This window comes from Fusarium redolens (assembly GCF_020744475.1).
Source record: "Fusarium redolens strain MPI-CAGE-AT-0023 chromosome Unknown BKA55scaffold_7, whole genome shotgun sequence".
In the NCBI taxonomy this organism is placed as follows: domain Eukaryota; kingdom Fungi; phylum Ascomycota; class Sordariomycetes; order Hypocreales; family Nectriaceae; genus Fusarium; species Fusarium redolens.
Genome location: NW_025763670.1, coordinates 116,156 through 132,008, shown reverse-complemented (window position 1 = coordinate 132,008; position 15,853 = coordinate 116,156). Strand labels below are relative to the sequence as shown.

At 50.5% G+C, this 15,853-nt stretch overlaps 7 protein-coding genes and 1 non-coding gene across 8 annotated transcripts; 6 read left to right on the top strand and 2 right to left on the bottom strand.

Annotated features, from left to right (window-relative positions):
- Positions 1–1,072: 1,072 nt before the first annotated feature.
- Positions 1,073–2,392, top strand: BKA55DRAFT_511177 (Golgi transport complex subunit 5-domain-containing protein; the record flags this gene model as incomplete). The annotated part of the gene is made up of 1 exon (XM_046187678.1): positions 1,073–2,392. The coding sequence occupies one exon, from the start codon at positions 1,073–1,075 to the stop codon at positions 2,390–2,392; it is 1,320 nt and encodes a 439-aa protein (XP_046049737.1).
- A 412-nt stretch (positions 2,393–2,804) lies between these two features.
- Positions 2,805–3,995, top strand: BKA55DRAFT_509746 (uncharacterized protein; the record flags this gene model as incomplete). The annotated part of the gene is made up of 1 exon (XM_046187543.1): positions 2,805–3,995. One exon carries the CDS (start codon positions 2,805–2,807, stop codon positions 3,993–3,995), a length of 1,191 nt encoding a protein of 396 aa, XP_046049736.1.
- A 1,780-nt stretch (positions 3,996–5,775) lies between these two features.
- BKA55DRAFT_509807 (Endonuclease/exonuclease/phosphatase) lies at positions 5,776–6,708 on the top strand (the record flags this gene model as incomplete). Its single annotated transcript, XM_046187546.1, has 1 exon — positions 5,776–6,708. One exon carries the CDS (start codon positions 5,776–5,778, stop codon positions 6,706–6,708), a length of 933 nt encoding a protein of 310 aa, XP_046049735.1.
- Positions 6,709–6,833: 125 nt separating this feature from the next.
- Positions 6,834–8,261, bottom strand: BKA55DRAFT_662986 (uncharacterized protein; the record flags this gene model as incomplete). Its single annotated transcript, XM_046197644.1, has 3 exons — positions 7,225–8,261; positions 7,109–7,177; positions 6,834–7,061 (listed from the first exon to the last, which is right to left on the bottom strand). The coding sequence occupies exons 1-3, from the start codon at positions 7,897–7,899 to the stop codon at positions 6,834–6,836; spliced, it is 972 nt and encodes a 323-aa protein (XP_046049734.1). The 5' UTR covers positions 7,900–8,261.
- Positions 8,262–8,407: 146 nt separating this feature from the next.
- BKA55DRAFT_510310 (Mss4-like protein) lies at positions 8,408–8,836 on the bottom strand (the record flags this gene model as incomplete). The annotated part of the gene is made up of 1 exon (XM_046187582.1): positions 8,408–8,836. One exon carries the CDS (start codon positions 8,834–8,836, stop codon positions 8,408–8,410), a length of 429 nt encoding a protein of 142 aa, XP_046049733.1.
- Positions 8,837–9,209: 373 nt separating this feature from the next.
- Positions 9,210–9,292, top strand: BKA55DRAFT_t173. Its single transcript has one exon. It is a non-coding gene; the product is annotated as a tRNA-Lys (tRNA).
- A 278-nt stretch (positions 9,293–9,570) lies between these two features.
- BKA55DRAFT_593198 (uncharacterized protein) lies at positions 9,571–10,558 on the top strand (the record flags this gene model as incomplete). Its single annotated transcript, XM_046195520.1, has 2 exons — positions 9,571–9,954; positions 10,013–10,558. The coding sequence occupies 2 exons, from the start codon at positions 9,571–9,573 to the stop codon at positions 10,556–10,558; spliced, it is 930 nt and encodes a 309-aa protein (XP_046049732.1).
- A 4,276-nt stretch (positions 10,559–14,834) lies between these two features.
- On the top strand, positions 14,835–15,673 carry BKA55DRAFT_509500 (uncharacterized protein; the record flags this gene model as incomplete). Its single annotated transcript, XM_046187528.1, has 2 exons — positions 14,835–14,963; positions 15,011–15,673. 2 exons carry the CDS (start codon positions 14,835–14,837, stop codon positions 15,671–15,673), a joined length of 792 nt encoding a protein of 263 aa, XP_046049731.1.
- Positions 15,674–15,853: the final 180 nt, after the last annotated feature.

The following is a 15,853-nucleotide window of genomic DNA, read 5'->3' as shown; positions in this document are numbered from 1 at the left end:
TCTATCAATGCGCACCGAAGGGTATCACGGTCGCTTCGAGTATTCAGGAGAACACTGCAAGCGGAAGACTCGGATGAATCTTAAGCAGATGCCGTGGTATTGTCGCGATGCAATTGCGTATGTATATATGGGCAATTCGCCTTCGAGGAATCGAGAGGGTTGTCAATCAGTAGAAAAGAGTCGATTCAACAACGGAGCGCATCAGGACATGGCTCAAATCGACGAAGATCTCAACCGACAAGAGATACGACGACGTCGAGATGAAGAAAGGAAGAAGAGAGAAGTAGAAGGGAAGTGGTCAAGAAAAACAAAATATCGGTGGTTAGATGCGGATTGGATGGCAATGGGATATGCCGGGCATGCCGTTGCGATGGAGAAAAGACTCGCGGCTGAGTGGATGGCAGTCATCTTTTTTCTGGGTACGTATTTCCGAGGGTGTGGAGGTGGAGACGCCGAGCGGTCCGTTTTTGCATGTCGAAATTCTCTCATACTGAGATATTAGAAACGGAATACGCGGGAAATGAAGATTACGGACGAGGAGAATCAACATTGATAATAAGAAAATACTGAACCCTCTTTACTATTGTTTGTAGTCACATCTCACTAAAAGACGCCAAGAATTGACCTATTCAGCCCTTCAAAGCACCTGCATCATGCCACTGCCCGCCATCAAAATCAATCCACTTCTAGCACCCATGCAGTGATGACCTCACTGTAGCAAGCCCTGTCCTCAAGCCTTGATTGGTTGCCGTGCCAAGCACAGGACATTCTCCCGCTAATACCGCTGCTACTGTACGGGCGGTTAGGACGTTAAATCCCCGCGGCGATGAGATGGACCCATTCTGCTCCGCCAGAGCCGCCAAGCCAAAGAGCTTGCTTCAAGTGCCTGAGATGCAGAATGGTCAGGTGAAAGGTACGTACCTGCGGGAGAGCGATGCCCGAAAAGGCCAGCAAGCTTCCAGAACACCCACCAAGAGCCAATTGAACACTTTAAGCTTGCGCCAACATCACCAGCTGCCAACGGTTGTAACCTCGAAAGTCAACAACGAGATCGTATCCGTGTATATAGACCATGGCAGAAGACATCATAGCCGACGAAGAACCGTCGTACATCGACTACGAGACCTTCCTCGACCCTGATTTCTCCCCCGCCTCCTTTGCGAATACGCTCGTTGTTTCGACCAATAATCCTAACGATACACCCCTCGACCTCTCTACCCCCCTATCTCGTGTTCTCTTTGATGCTCAAGAGATTGACTCGCATATCGATGTCCTGACGACCCGCTCGGCTGTCCCATTGCTCAACTATACCCAGGAACAGACACAAGCATCCAAAAACATTGTTGGTGAATTGGATGGCCAGATCCAGAGCTTGAACGACAGCTACCGCCAGCTTGAGAAGGAGGTCATTGATAAACATGCTGAGGCAGATGAGGTCCGACTTGTCGCCTTGAGGCTATGGGAAACCCTGAAGCTAGGTCGCTCGGTTGGACGATGCTTACAGCTTGGTCGGCAGCTTGAGGTTCAGCATTCGGAGCTCGAGAACGGAATTGGCAAGGAGGACCATCGGGCCCTGGTACGCTGTGCTTACACAATTCTTTCACTACGAGAAGTCCTCGATCGCAAAGCTCCTGGTGAAGAAGGCTTTGGACTCAACCGTGTGGACGCTGTCAAGAGTTTGCAGGATACAGTCATAACTCCCATTGATCGATCAGTCCGTGAGCGGGCGGAGCGCACCATTCGCGAGTTCTCTGTCCAGTCAACCTCGACTTTTGCACAAGTTGAAGAGATCAAGGCGCGGACAGCATCTGCTTTGACCGCACTCTACCTGCTGTCACCAACCACCGGTTCCAAGCCAGATAAATGGGTTCCAAGGCTGCTGCTTCAGTCTTTAGAAACCTATATACGATCGGCGCTACAAGCAAGCATTACGGCATTAGCCCGTTCTCTGGGCCAACTACCAACGCTGGACAAGGCCTTGGCTGATGTTATGGCCAAGTGTCAAAACGTAGTCTCCCTTGAGGCTGTCCTCGAGACTACGAAGCCACCAGCCCACCCTCTTCTCCCCACCTCAAACCAACCGACCCAATCAAGCTTGCTTCAGTTCCTTCTCGCACACCTTGAGACAGGAAGCCTTGCCTCATTCTTCTGGAGGACCATGGCCAGCAGTCTTGCTACACGTGTGCAGGATATCATGAATCGTGGAGGTGTCGTAGCTAGAACCCTACGAACGAATAAGAACACGGTTGGAGACGCAATCCGTCAGGCTGTCGTCAAGGGATCCCAGTTACACAGCGCATTGACAGGATCCAAGGCTAGAACGAAGACGGAAGTGAATTGGGACCGAGAGGTCGCTGTAATGGTGGGAAGTGTAGTGAACAATCTTCGATAAACTTGGTAGATCAAAAGTATACGAGCGATCAGGGCATCACGATGTCCTTAACTTATTTGGTTATTCGTTCTGTTAATGAATGTGGATTCGTCTATGTGATTCACAAGGATCCGGCAAATTTGACTTGTGACTCAAGCTTGTCAAACCTGTATCTGCTTCATGTCCTAATAATAAAAGATCGTCAGGTCGCATTCAGCGCCTCATTGATCAGTCATCAAATGCCAAGTGAGCTCCAATCAGGACACATGCTCTCCCCGCATGGAGCAATCTCACATAAAGAGGATATCTCAATCAAGGGAGGGACTTTGCTTGTTTCAGAATTCCAAACGCTTCAAAACATTGTTGACAAAACCTATCATTACAATATTATTACACCGTATTGTACCCCATTCACCCTAAAGTCGAAACAAATATGGCACCAAATCAAGGCCTCGTTCATCCAAAGGAATACGATATCAAGGATAGCAACGTGGAGCTGATCGGGTCCGATATTGACCATCAAGTCAAGTACAATTCAGCGCTTACGGAGCCAGCTTGGAATGATGGCAAAGTTGGCGTCGAGCCTGGGCTATTTGTCTGGCGCATTGAGCAATTCGAAGTCATTCCTTGGCCCAAGGAAAAGTACGGTCAGTTCTATGATGGCGATAGCTTTATCGTACTATTCTCGGAGCTGATTGGCAGCAATGATGGCACCGAGAAACTCATTCACGACATCTTCTTTTGGCTGGGAAAGCATACGTCACAGGATGAAGCAGGTACCGCGGCGTACAAGGCTGTCGAATTGGACGAGTTCCTCAAAGGCTCGGCAACCCAGCACCGAGAGATTCAAGAAGCACCTTCGGACGACTTTCTAGCACTGTTCCCACGTATTTCTATCCGGTCTGGCGGAGTTGAGTCTGGATTTAGACACGTGGAAGAAGAGGAGGAACCAAAGCAGACGCTCACCTTGCTGCGTGTGTTTAAGAACCCAGCCGCTGGCGCCAATGGGGTTGTTGTTCACGAAATCAAGCCCACCTGGACAAGCCTAGATGACACAGATGTCTTTGTGCTGGATGTTGGCGACAAGATCTGGGTGTGGCAGGGCAAGGATTGCAGTCCAATGGAAAAGGCAAAGGCAGCTCAGATCGTCCATGACATGACTGTCGCAAAACACTCAGAAGTCGAAGTTATTGCACAGACTGAATCCCGCTCACGGCGAATTGTCGATCTTCTCGGCGGCGATGACGAAACACCCCGCGAAGGCTTCCACTGCAAGAAACCCTTCACTCCCCGTACTGCAGAAAAAGCGTCCAAGAAGCTGTTCAGACTCAGCGACGCATCAGGACAGCTCTCTTTTGGTCTTGTCAAGGAAGCTGAACGGATATTGCATGATGACCTGGAGAGCGACGATGTCTTTTTGCTTGATGATGGTGGGAGAGCTATCTGGGTTTGGCAGGGAAGCGGATCGAGCGCTGCTGAGAAGAAGAACTGGTTCAAGGTTGCGCAGGCATATGTGCGGTACCTGCAGACCGAGAGTGGACATGAAGATGCATATCTTACGCCTGTGGCTAAGGTTGTTGAAGGTGGTGAGAGTCGGGCCTTTACAAGAGCTCTTGCGGCATGAGTGTTTCGCGAGGCTGGTTGAGTCTGACCTGAAGTTGGGTTATGAATATGTTGAAGACTAGTTCACTCCTCTCATAGAAAACCGAACCTTGCATCGTCGCGAAGGATCAACGAAGATACGATTCAATACTCTGTTCCTGCGATCGTGTGTCAAAGCTTTATTATTGTGAAGCCTGGTTCCTGCTCTCGAATGCTTCTATGTCTCATCACAAATGGCGTCCTAGAAGCAGGGGTCAAAGGCGCAGGTAAAGTTTAAGCCGCCTTACGGGGCTTTTTAAGCTTATGAGAATGTTCAGTACAGTGGCTTTTGTTTTCTTGAGAAAACTGAACCTCTCGTTGGTGCTCATGTCTATATACACCCAGCAGGATTGAGAGCGCAGGCCTGACATCGGTAAGTGGGCGTTCGCTTGCCCAACAACGTGCAATACCCATTACGAAGGATCGCCGCCTGAGGTAAGGTAAGAAAGTGCTGACTGCATGAAAGTCTTAACTCCGTCCGATTTAATGATCTGACCGTGAGTTCAGGAGACCTCGCGCTTATTCGAGCTGTTGATTGCTTTAAGCTTTGGCCTCGCTGTTGACGTTTCTAAAGTCTAATGGCCACATATCATTGCCTGGAGAAGCCTCATAGCCGAGTCTAACATGGCCATCAATACCCATAGTTTACATTATCTTGCCGTGGTTGTGACATATCCCCAGCCAAACTCAACTGCCACGTCCTGCGGTATTTGTTCCCGACCCGTCTCTTGGCGCAAATTCGAAAGAATCATCGATTTGCGATTGGAATAACTCTTGTTGTACCAGTCATCATAATCATTCAAGGACCAGGGCGAGCTTGACACTACACTCATATTCGGTTCCCCTCTTTGTAGCGTGAACTTTATTGTGTTTATAGCTGCGGACAAACTTGGATGAGAAGTGAAGGATGAGTTGCGATTGGACCGCTGAGTTTCTGGGTTAGCTTCATTACCAGGGACTGATTTATACCGATGTTAGCTGTTTGCACTGAACAAGAGAATTCTCCTGTTGCTCAAGGGTTATCAATGATTTGTGAGCCCATGAGACAACACTGACGAGGCCCATGTGTGTTATCTGTTAGCGTTGACTGGACCAACAGAATCATGCATGACCACACCACGAGGAACTCTTGAGAGGAGACGGTGTGATAGCGCAAATGCTAGAGTCGCAGCACATATAAGTCAGTAGTTTACAGCGAACACAACGTCAAACAAGAGCCTAATAAAATGCCCCGTGCAAGAATTATACAAGGGTCGATCGGATAGATAGTGCTAGTCGGGTTGTGGGAGATGCAACCCAACGCTAGTGATTCAGCCAATACCAAGACATCAGCATAACAACCAACCAAGCTTATCTTGGACCTGACGGATGCACGCCACTTACATGGGGCCACGGATGCCCATTGCGTACGACGCTGCGAGCGGCTACAGACACTATCGATTTCACTGGCTGCTCGTTCTTAGTGATCGTCATAGAATTCTTCGTGGGTGAACCCGAACCTCCCGCCGGTATCCTACAAGAGGTCCCACGACCCCGATGGCCCAATTCAACATGTTGAAACTAGAATCTGCATCAGTTTCAAATGTTGCAGTGTGTTGGTTCTTACCGCTGAAACTTGTCAGTGACAACATCGACTGCAAAGCTGCGTCACCTGCATCCACAAAAGCATACCAAAAAGCAAACCGATCATAAAGCAACTGGGGATCAAAAGCCCTCCTATGGTTTTTATCCTTATCATCCACAAACAATCACAATAAACTGAAATGAAGTTTACATCTCTTATACTTTCCGCTGCATTCGTGGCTGCAGCGCCTCTATCTCGAAGCACTGATGTTCGACTTATCACTTACAACATTCGTCTCGCACCAAACAAGCCCCAATGGGGTGAAGAATTATGGCCCGTTCGTCGTCCACGCTTAACAGCCCAGATCAACTACGAGACCTCTGGAAGACCCGAATCCATTGTGTGCATGCAAGAAGCATTGTATCCGCAAATCCAAGACATCCAACAAGATCTGGGAAGCGAGTGGGACTACTATGGTATCGGACGCAGGGGCGGCCAAAGTGATGAATTCTCCCCAATTTTCTACCGTCCTTCTGTCTGGAATATTGAGGAAAAGAAAACATACTGGTTGAGCAGCACACCTGAGAAAGTCGGTTCCAGGGGATGGGATGCCGCGTTCCCAAGGATTGTCACTATCGCGCGCTTTCAACATGCCGCTACGGGTAATCGCATGGTCTACATGTGTACACATTTCGACCACAAGGGGAAAAAAGCCCGTGCTAACTCGGCAAAACAACTCACTGACCTTGCTGAGACTTGGTCTATACTCGACGGCGAGACCATACCTGTCTTTATCGGCGGCGATCTCAACTCCTCCCCCAGCGGTGCGGCTTACAAGCACCTCGCCAAAACCATGAACGACGTGAAGAGTCTTGTCCCGCAGGGGAAGCGCTATGGACATTCATCGTATACTTATACTGGATTTACTACGGTTCCATGGGACGACATGTATCTCGATCACATATTCGTGCACGACCCGACCGGTATCGAATTCAAAGCCTTTGCGGTGCTTAATTCGCGATATGAAGATGGGGTTTTTATTTCGGACCATCGGCCAGTGGTGGTCGATATACGACTAAACCAGGTCAGTCGCAAGCAACGGAGGACGGGGGAGAAAAAGGACAAAAACTAGTGCACTATGATTTCTTTCTGTACAACGGCGTTGGGGATAAATTATGACATGATACCCGTGCGAAACTATTTAGATCTAAATGGAAATCACTCTACCAAACCAAATACTTCTTGCTGGCCTACCAACTACTTGTACTGATGGGTTTCTCTCTCGCACCAGTCAGCGAAAGCTTTTGCGAGGCCAGTGCCTCCCTCTTGTCCGTTCTTCAAAGACACCTTGATGTCATCTGGGATGCATCCGATGCGACCCCATGGGTAGATCAAGGCTCCGTTATTATCGGCGGTGATATCTGGTGATAGCAGTCCGAACAGCTCACTATAAGCTCCAAATTTGGGCGCTTTAAACATGAGTCCCTACATACCGTCAGCATATTTGCTCAAGACGTAGTATGAACACTTACCATCATGAAAGATACAGGTCCCGGCATATGGCGCTGAAGCTCCGTCTTCAAGAACCCCGGGTTGACAGCCTACGTTCGTTAGCATCACACTGTCACTCCCACGGGGGCGAACTCACCACTGATATAATTCCTTGCGATCCCAATCTCTGAGAAGTCTCGTGGGCTAAGAGAAGATTGCCGGCCTTGCTCATCATGTAGTTCTCCATTTGGTCCTTGACTACTTTCGGTTCCTTCTTGACATCGTCCCAGACAAGGCCTCCCTTGGGCGTGCCCATCTGAAGAGTACTTGCAAGCCATACAACTCGAACGGTTCCCTCGTCTGCGACAACCGTGGTCTTTATCAGAAGCTCTTCAAGAAGTCGCGACAGTAGATATCCGCCCAAACAGTTCGTTCCCATCTGCAACTCATGCCCATGCTCGGTCTTGCTACCCTCAGGAGGCATCATAACACCAGCATTGAGCACAAGGCCATCGAGTCTTGGTTCTTTGGCAAGAAATCGCTGAGCTGCAGGCTTGATACTTGCGAGATCGGAAAGATCAACACATAGCGACTCAAGACGTCCTGTCGAATCAGGAAACGCCGACTGCACCTCTTTTATAGCCGACGCGATCTTGGAGTAGTTGCGCGCAGCTATGTAAACAATCGCTGAGCGGGAATAGAGGATTTTGGCCAACTCCAGACCAACTCCAGATGTTGCGCCAGTGATGATGTACACTCTGGAGCCCAACGAGGGAAGGGAAGATTCTGTGAAGGTAGGAGAGGGAGGGAAAAGTTGGGATCGGACAGCCATTTTCTAGGATGAGCCTGATATCAAGGCTTTTAACAACGATGACGATGATGAGTTCATGGTTCAAGGAGAAGGGCGTCGAGGACTTATATATGCATTTTATTTGTATGCTTTGGAGTGGCATTTGTCATTCTCTTGCCTGTACCCATGACTATTGACATTATAATTGAGGCTGAGTTGATACCGAAACTCTGGTAGTAGCTCGCTTCAGAGAAAAAGTACAGGGTCAAATTGAGCTGCTGTGGAGCCCGGCGCGGTGATGCTCAAATTCGGTCGGAGATGGCCCACGGTATCGGCTTTATGGTGTTTTGTCACCTCCGACAGGGGCCGGATTCCCGATGACTCCACCCACCAGCGTTGTAACGTCGTCGTATTAGATACGCGAGATTATCATAATTGTAATCATTTCTACATACTCCGTCAAAACATTATTCTGGCCTTACAAGTACAAGACCCAAATCGACCCTTCTCACGCCTGTGGTGAAGCTTGATTGTTTCCAACGCTCGAGAATCAGTCCTGTCCTTCAGGTACCGTATGAGCACTTCCTTCAGGCACAGGAACACGAGCACTCCGAGTGTAAATATGCTTCGCATTATCCCAGCTCAACCCCTCAACACATCCACCTTTCACCGACAGATACGGCTTTCCTTGGCCGTCCGGCAAGACGCTGCGATGTAAGACCCTCACGCCGCACGTCTTACAAAAGTAGCACTCCAGGGTATTTCCCTCGTCTGTAGGTCGCTTCCAGACACCGAGCTTGGATAGGACATCTTCAGAAAGGGGCCACATGCCATCAGCTGGGAAGATGGCTGATGTGCCAAAGGCAGAAGCAGATTGTTTCTGACATTCAGTACAGTGGCAGCAGTAGACACCGAGGGGTTGGGGTCGTGAAGCTGTGATTTGGACTGCGCCGCACTGGCATTCGATCTTGGGATTCATTATGCCTATCGATGTATCAGCAGGAAACATCACTCATCGCCGGCGTGTGTCTCACCTTAGCTTCCAGAATCATGTAAGTTAGGAGATGGTGATGGTCGAAAGGACATTCAACGCATCGTTAGGGAGATGAGCTTTCCCAAACAGCAGGAATCAACACAATCTGTCACACTTGTCAGCCTCAAGGGCGTACATCTGTTACCCCGCTCGAGTCTCAAGGCTATCATGAAAACGGTTAGAATAGCATCAAGATCATCTTTGATCCCTCACATCTCCCTCATGAAACCCCCGAACGGCGACTGAATCTCTCCAGCTCCGACAGCATCAAATTCCAGTACGCAAACTGAGGCCACCGCTCCCAACCAATAAGAGCCACGCCCGGTTAGCTCAATCGGTAGAGCGTGAGACTCTTACGAGTACGCGATCTCAAGGTTGCGGGTTCGACCCCCGCATCGGGCTGTTCCTATATTTCGATTGCGAGCGTTTGCGAGGCTTTCTTTTTTGCAGGTTTCCGTAAAGTTGTGCTGGAAAGTTCATTGCTGGGATTTCCGAAGGTTCTGAAACGTCGTTGAACCAGTCGAAGTAGAGTGAGCACTGCGCGGCCCCACTCTTCAGCCAGATTTTCCGCAGTTTGACGTCACAATCGCTGTTATTGTTGCCTGCAACACCACATGTAACTGTACGCTCCTCTTGGTGATGCCTTCAAGAACCTCCATCACTGCATATCAATCGTCGAAATGCCCCCCAACGGCTCGTATCAGAACCCAAACTATCCTCATGTAGGACCTTGGACAGGCCCAATCCATCGGCCGTGGCTGTACCTCAAGAGGGCCGGCCTTGCCGCGTCGTATCCTTTACGTGGCATCTGGTTCTTCATTCAAAACCGCGAGTTCTGGCCACTCCTAGTGGGAAGGATTCTGCCGATATCTTTAATCTCGTTCTTGGTGTACCTTCTTCTCTTCACGTTTGCCTTCCTGCCCCAGTACGCATTCTTAGCGATCTTCCATGGCTGGGGCGCGTGGGTCAATGCTGTGGTACTGGTACTAGGAGAAGGATTGGTCATCATCCAGGGTCTGTTCGAGGGCTTCTTCGTTGACGAATGTCGAGTGGATGTATTTGATGTAAGTAATTGGACTGAGAAACGGTTTCTGCTTGTAGTTCAGTGACTGACAATCGCAGGCGGCCCTCATCAAGCTTGGACAAAAGGATCTTGTCGCACCACAGCGAATCTTGTTCTTGGACGCACCGAACCCGGTCAGAATGCTCGGAAAGCCCACTACCGCTGCCATCTACACTCCATGGAGTATCATCCAGATTGTTGAGCTCATCGTCTTCCTGCCGCTCAACCTCGTTCCAGTTGTTGGCACGCCTGCCTTCATCATCATCACTGGAACCCGACTCGGCAAGCTCGCCCATTACCGCTGGTTTCAGATCAAGGGTTTCTCAAAAGCTGAGCAGAAGAAGGCATTGAGAGATCGTGCCTGGGAGTATGTTTGGTTCGGCACAGTTGCCATGATTCTTGAACTCATCCCTGTCTTGTCGCTCTTCTTTCTCCTGACAACTACAGCTGGTGCAGCCCAGTGGACGGCCCGAATTGAGGAAGAGAGTAGGAGCCCTGCTGAGAATACTGCTGAGAACGGCCAGACGTACCAAGATGATGCTCACGAGGACCCTCACCCTGATGCACCTCCCCCTTACACTGATTATTCTGATGATGTAGTATGAGCCAAGGATAATGAATTATCATAATACGAGTTTAATGTTATCTTGATGGAATATTTCACTGAGTAGCCGTTGGGTTCGAAAACTCGACTCAAATCTCGTGCCAGTGCACTCACATTCTCTGCTGGTCTAACTCTTCAAAATGCATGAGCCCCTTTCCTCTGACCATACCTAAGGTAGGCTATTTACCTTCACTAGCAGCAGTATCTCCAAAAGGGAAGGCCTGCTGAGATCCAGGATGACTGAGGCAGCAAACCTTGCATGCCTGCTGGGTGCTTGCCTCGCGACAAATCGTCCCATCTTGCGTGGCGTTTTAGTAGCTGGGGAATAGGAAGGAGCACTGGCTGCTGAATTTCGACTCGTTCACAAGCCCATGTGTTTACCTCGACTGAGTTCCATGTGTTCGAAGTTCAGGTTACCACCCATGCATCACATCGCACTTTTTGGACCTTGAAGAGATAGGCATACGACAATGGTAATAGATACTAACTGCTAAACATTCAATTGAATTACCGCATCAAAATACCAAGTCAGACCCCATTCTCATGTTGATCGATGCGCCTATCTTACCTAAGTTGATCTTGTCCAGTAGGGGGCCAGATGCCGGCTGGCAACTGCCTCGCGCAGTGCCCGCGCTCCTTCCCACTCTCGTCGTGACTTCCTCCCCTTCTGGCTCGCGCAATTCCTCAATGCGTCATCCCCAACATTCTGCAGCTCCAGAAGGAAGGAACTCCTGCCCTCGTCCCCCTCCGCCGTGCACCCACCGCATATATCCTTCTCCTCTCGACCTCGCTCCCAAAAATTCTTCTTCTCTTCCTCATCTCACCTCATCTTCTTTTCTCTTCACCCTCAACCCTCCTCCATCTCGAGAAGAATCATCTTCTCAGTCCTCTCGTTTCCGTTGCATTCATCTTCAAGCTCTCTTCTCAACTTTTCTGGCAAAGCATTTTACACTTGCCCACCAACAGCACATCATCCCACATCTTCTCTTCTCTGCATACACGCTTCTCAACCGCTCGACTTTCTTTACGTCGAAGTTGATCACTCAAGATGCGTATCGCCACGTCTCTCGGGGTCCTCGTGGCCACCGGTCTCTTGGGTCATACTGCCGCTCAGGCAACTGACTATGGGTAAGTTGCAATGTGTCGCTAATCTTTGTCCCTGACTAACCTTGGATGACAGAAACCCCAACGGAAGCCCAGTTGGTAGCTCGCCTGGTGGTTCTGGCAACACCATTCCTGGCAACACCGACGGGTCTGGTAACCCTTCCTACCCAAGCAACGCTGCCGGAACCGTTCCTGGCTCCTTGCCCAGCAGCGTCGGCCCCGGCTCTGCCGACGGTGGCTCTAACGGTCTCCCTCCTAATGGCCCTGGTGGTGTCCCTGGCGGCGTCCCTGGTGGTGTTCCTGGTGGTGTTCCAGGAAACCTTCCTGGTAACTCTTCTCCCAATATCCCTGGTGCTGGTTCTGTTATCGTCCCTGGCAGCTTCCCTACCAATGCACCTCAGAACATCCCTGGCTCTCCCAACGCTGGTGCCTCTGACCTCCCCACCTGTTCTCTCCGCTCCACAAAGACTGTTGTTGTCACTGTCTACCCCACAGACACTCAGGACGAACAAGACTTCCCTTGGCCTGACGATTCGGATTCTGATGGCTCCGAGTTCCCATCACCCCTCCCCACTAAACCTGCAGATTTCACTTCTCTGATGCCGGCATCTTCTGTCCCCCCTTTCACGACGTTGACACTCGACATTTGGGGTCCTGATGGTAGCCCTTCAAGCTCTGGTACAGGGTCAGACGATGGCACAGGTTCTGGTGATAGTAGCGACCCCGAAGATGGCAACAGCACAGGCGATGGCAACAGCGTCGGTGGTGCCAACGATCCCAGTGACGATTCTGACAGCTCAAACTCCGGCTCCAATTCTGGATCTGACTCGGGTGTTGGCAACAGTTCTGGGTCAGATGGTGAGAATGGCTCCCAGAACAACCCAGATTCCCCATCCTTTTCCCAGACTCCTGGTTCTAACGGTGCTCCTGGATATTCTGATGGTGCTTCTGCTGATGACTCTTCTGTGAGTTTCCATGGAGCTTCTGGTGTCAACACAGCTGCCCCCACCCCTTTCCCAGTACATGGCTCCTCAAGCAATGGTGGTGTACCAGGCAGTCAGCCCCAGTTCCCTTCCGCTGGGCCTGTCCAAGAAGCAAGCGACAGCCTCCCCGTTACCACTCAAGCTGGCCCTCAAGGTCAAGGCGAGAACTCCCCATGGTTCACCAACGTCCCAGGTGGAAATGATGCTGGCCAACCTGTTCCCTCTTTCATCACTGTCACTGGCCAAGACGGACTACCCACTATTGTCAGCAGTGGAAGCAATGTTGGACCCGGCCAAGGACAGCCTTCAGCTACCTCAGGTTCTACCCAGAATGGCAACAACCCGGGCCTTCCAGGCGGAGTTCCTTCAGGATTTCCATTTCCTCCTGCCGTATCCGCTGGTATCCCTGGCTCACAGGGCCCTTTCAACTCTCAAGCTGGATCTCTTCCTGGCAGTGGACCTGAAGGGGGCATCACTACCTGTGCAACATTCACCATCACTGGAACTGACGGCCTTCCTACAGTTGTTGACTCAACGTGGGTTGTACCTTCCAGCACACCTTCCTTTAAGGATTCCTCACAACTTCCCGTCACTGGCGTTCCCCAGGCCTCACTTTCTGGTATACCAATTGATGTTGGTAGCTTCCCCACTGGTCCAATTTCTGCACCCGGCATACCTCAGGATGGGTCTGGAAGCTCTGGCTCATCAACATGCACAAGCTACACCATTATTGGCACAGATGGGCTTCCCACTGTGGTCCACTCCACTTGGGCTGTTCCTGTAACTGCATCTGACTCTGGAGATTCATCCGGCGCTCCTGACTCAGACTCTTTCGGAGGCTTCTTGACAATTTCTGGCCTGTCAACCTTCAGCCCCGATGGTATTCCAGGATCCATTTCTACTTTAACCAACTTGGACGGCGCTTTCCCTATCACCACTTCCACAAGTTACACTATCATTGGCACCGATGGTCTTCCTACCGTTGTGGGCACCACATTGGTCATTCCTGGACCGACAAACACCGACCCTAGTATTAGTATTGGCACTGAAGGCCCATCGTGGGCTTCGGAATCTCTACCCGATGGCGCCACATCAGCCACAGCCATGCAAACCACTGGAGATCCTGAAAAACCTTCTTCTGGCCCGTCTGATGCCTCTAGATCAGATGGCATTGGAAGAGAAGGCATTACCACTTGTACCAGCCACACCATCATTGGACCCGATGGTCTCCCAACCATTGTCGATTCGACCTGGGTTATCCCTGGATCTGCCAACACTCAATCTGAATCGCCTGGAAATCCTTCGTTTGTCTCCGATTCACCTACATCTGGCCTACCCACTGGGAATCCTGGTCCAGTGACGGCCTCCTCCCCAAGTCTCCCCTCCGACGGGAATGATGATGACGTGTCTGGCCTCACCACCTGCATCACCTACACAGTCATTGGATCAGATGGTCTTCCAACGGTTGTTGATTCGACATTTGTCCTTCCCACTGGTACTGCAACTCCTGTTGAAACAAGCCTTAATGATGATCAAGCTGATTCATCACTTGGTTCTCCTGAAGCATTCACCACGATCACAACTGCTGTCGTACTTGGCCCTGATGGAAAGCCGACACCAACTGAGCAGACCATTGTTTTCAGTGATTCTTCTGCGCTCGGTGTTTCTGCTGATGTTCCCCAAGGAACTTCTTCTGGCATTACACCCCCATCTGACTCAGGACCTGTCCTCACTACAGGAGACCTGGACCCTCTTTCCACGAACCTCCCAACTCTCAACGGCTACAACGATGGAATTCCTGATGAGTCCATGTCGGTTATACTCACCGATGCTAGCGCCGATGCGCAAGGTACTTCTGCTTCAGGCACAACCACTGGAACTTTCACTTGGACTGTTACTTCTGTTGTTGACACTTCAAATGGTCCCGTATTTTCAGATGGTGCAGAGCAGCCTCCCTTCACCAGTAACCCATCAGGTGACGGTTCTTCTGATCAACTTCCCCAGACTGCGTATGGGCCTGTTGCAAGCGAGAACACACTCTGGCCTCTTTCTGCAGGTACTGCCACTCTACAGACCACTACCTGGACCAATGTCATCAAGGATGAGACTACTTCTTACACAATTGACTACCCTCTCACCACTCTTGTCACCGTCACCGTTCCCCGAAAGAGGGTTTTTCGTCGTCAAGGCATGTCTTGGTCTAACTCCACCGCCTCTGACTCCAGTGTGACTTCTCCCACAGCCACAGAAACAACTTCCAAGGCCAGCTCTCCTTCCATCTGTGCAACAGGAGGAAGCATTGGAAATACTACCATTGATGTAAGTTGTCATTTGTTCGCGCAGGGTTCTTTGCTAATCTCCCTCAGTTCGATAACTCTAAACCCGGGCCTCTCTTCAACCCTGTTGAAAACATCTGGTTTTCGGGAGGTTTCCTTATCGCACCCCCTTCCTCTCGGCAATCTCAACCATATATCCCTACTTCTGGTGGCCAGCTAGTGGAATTTGTTCCTCCGGCACTCTCCAACACAACATCTACGATCTCAGGAGACGTCGCCCAGATTGGCGTAGGGCCCCACGCCGCCAGTCCTTGCTTCCGATTCGACCTCTTTGGAGCCAGCCTTGGATGCGATGCCCATGGAGACGAGAAGTGGTGTGAGTTTGAGATCTCAGCTTACCGCTGGAATGAGACTTCGTCTACCGAAGAGTCCATCGCTTGGTCGGAAACCAAGCAAGTACCGGCTTGTCCAACATTTTCCGAGGGCGGCTACGAGCTGACCCACGTTGACCTGGATGGCTACACAGACCTCTCATCGGTTCTGATCACCGTGCGCGTTTCTCAAAATCTTCGTGTCTGGTGGGGAGATGACTTCCGTGTCGGCTGGACTGACAACAGCTGTATCGCTGCCTCTTGCCGTACCAACGTCCCATCTCAGCTTGTCAAGCGAGAGACCGTTCTATCTGCTCTTCGACAAGGTGTCTACCAGTGGACACCTCATGAGCTCAAGCGTCTGGAAGACAGTCTGGTTTAGGAATCTGCCAACTGACGAATGTCACGATGCAACGAACTCTATTTGTATTGACAGATGGCGCATTCATGTCGAGCGATTTGCTCTGTATTATTGTCACAATTTGAAACGAATTTTCTTGGACGGGAGGTGTAATGGATGATGCTGGGACATGGGTTTAATTGAGAGGCAGTTAGATGGATG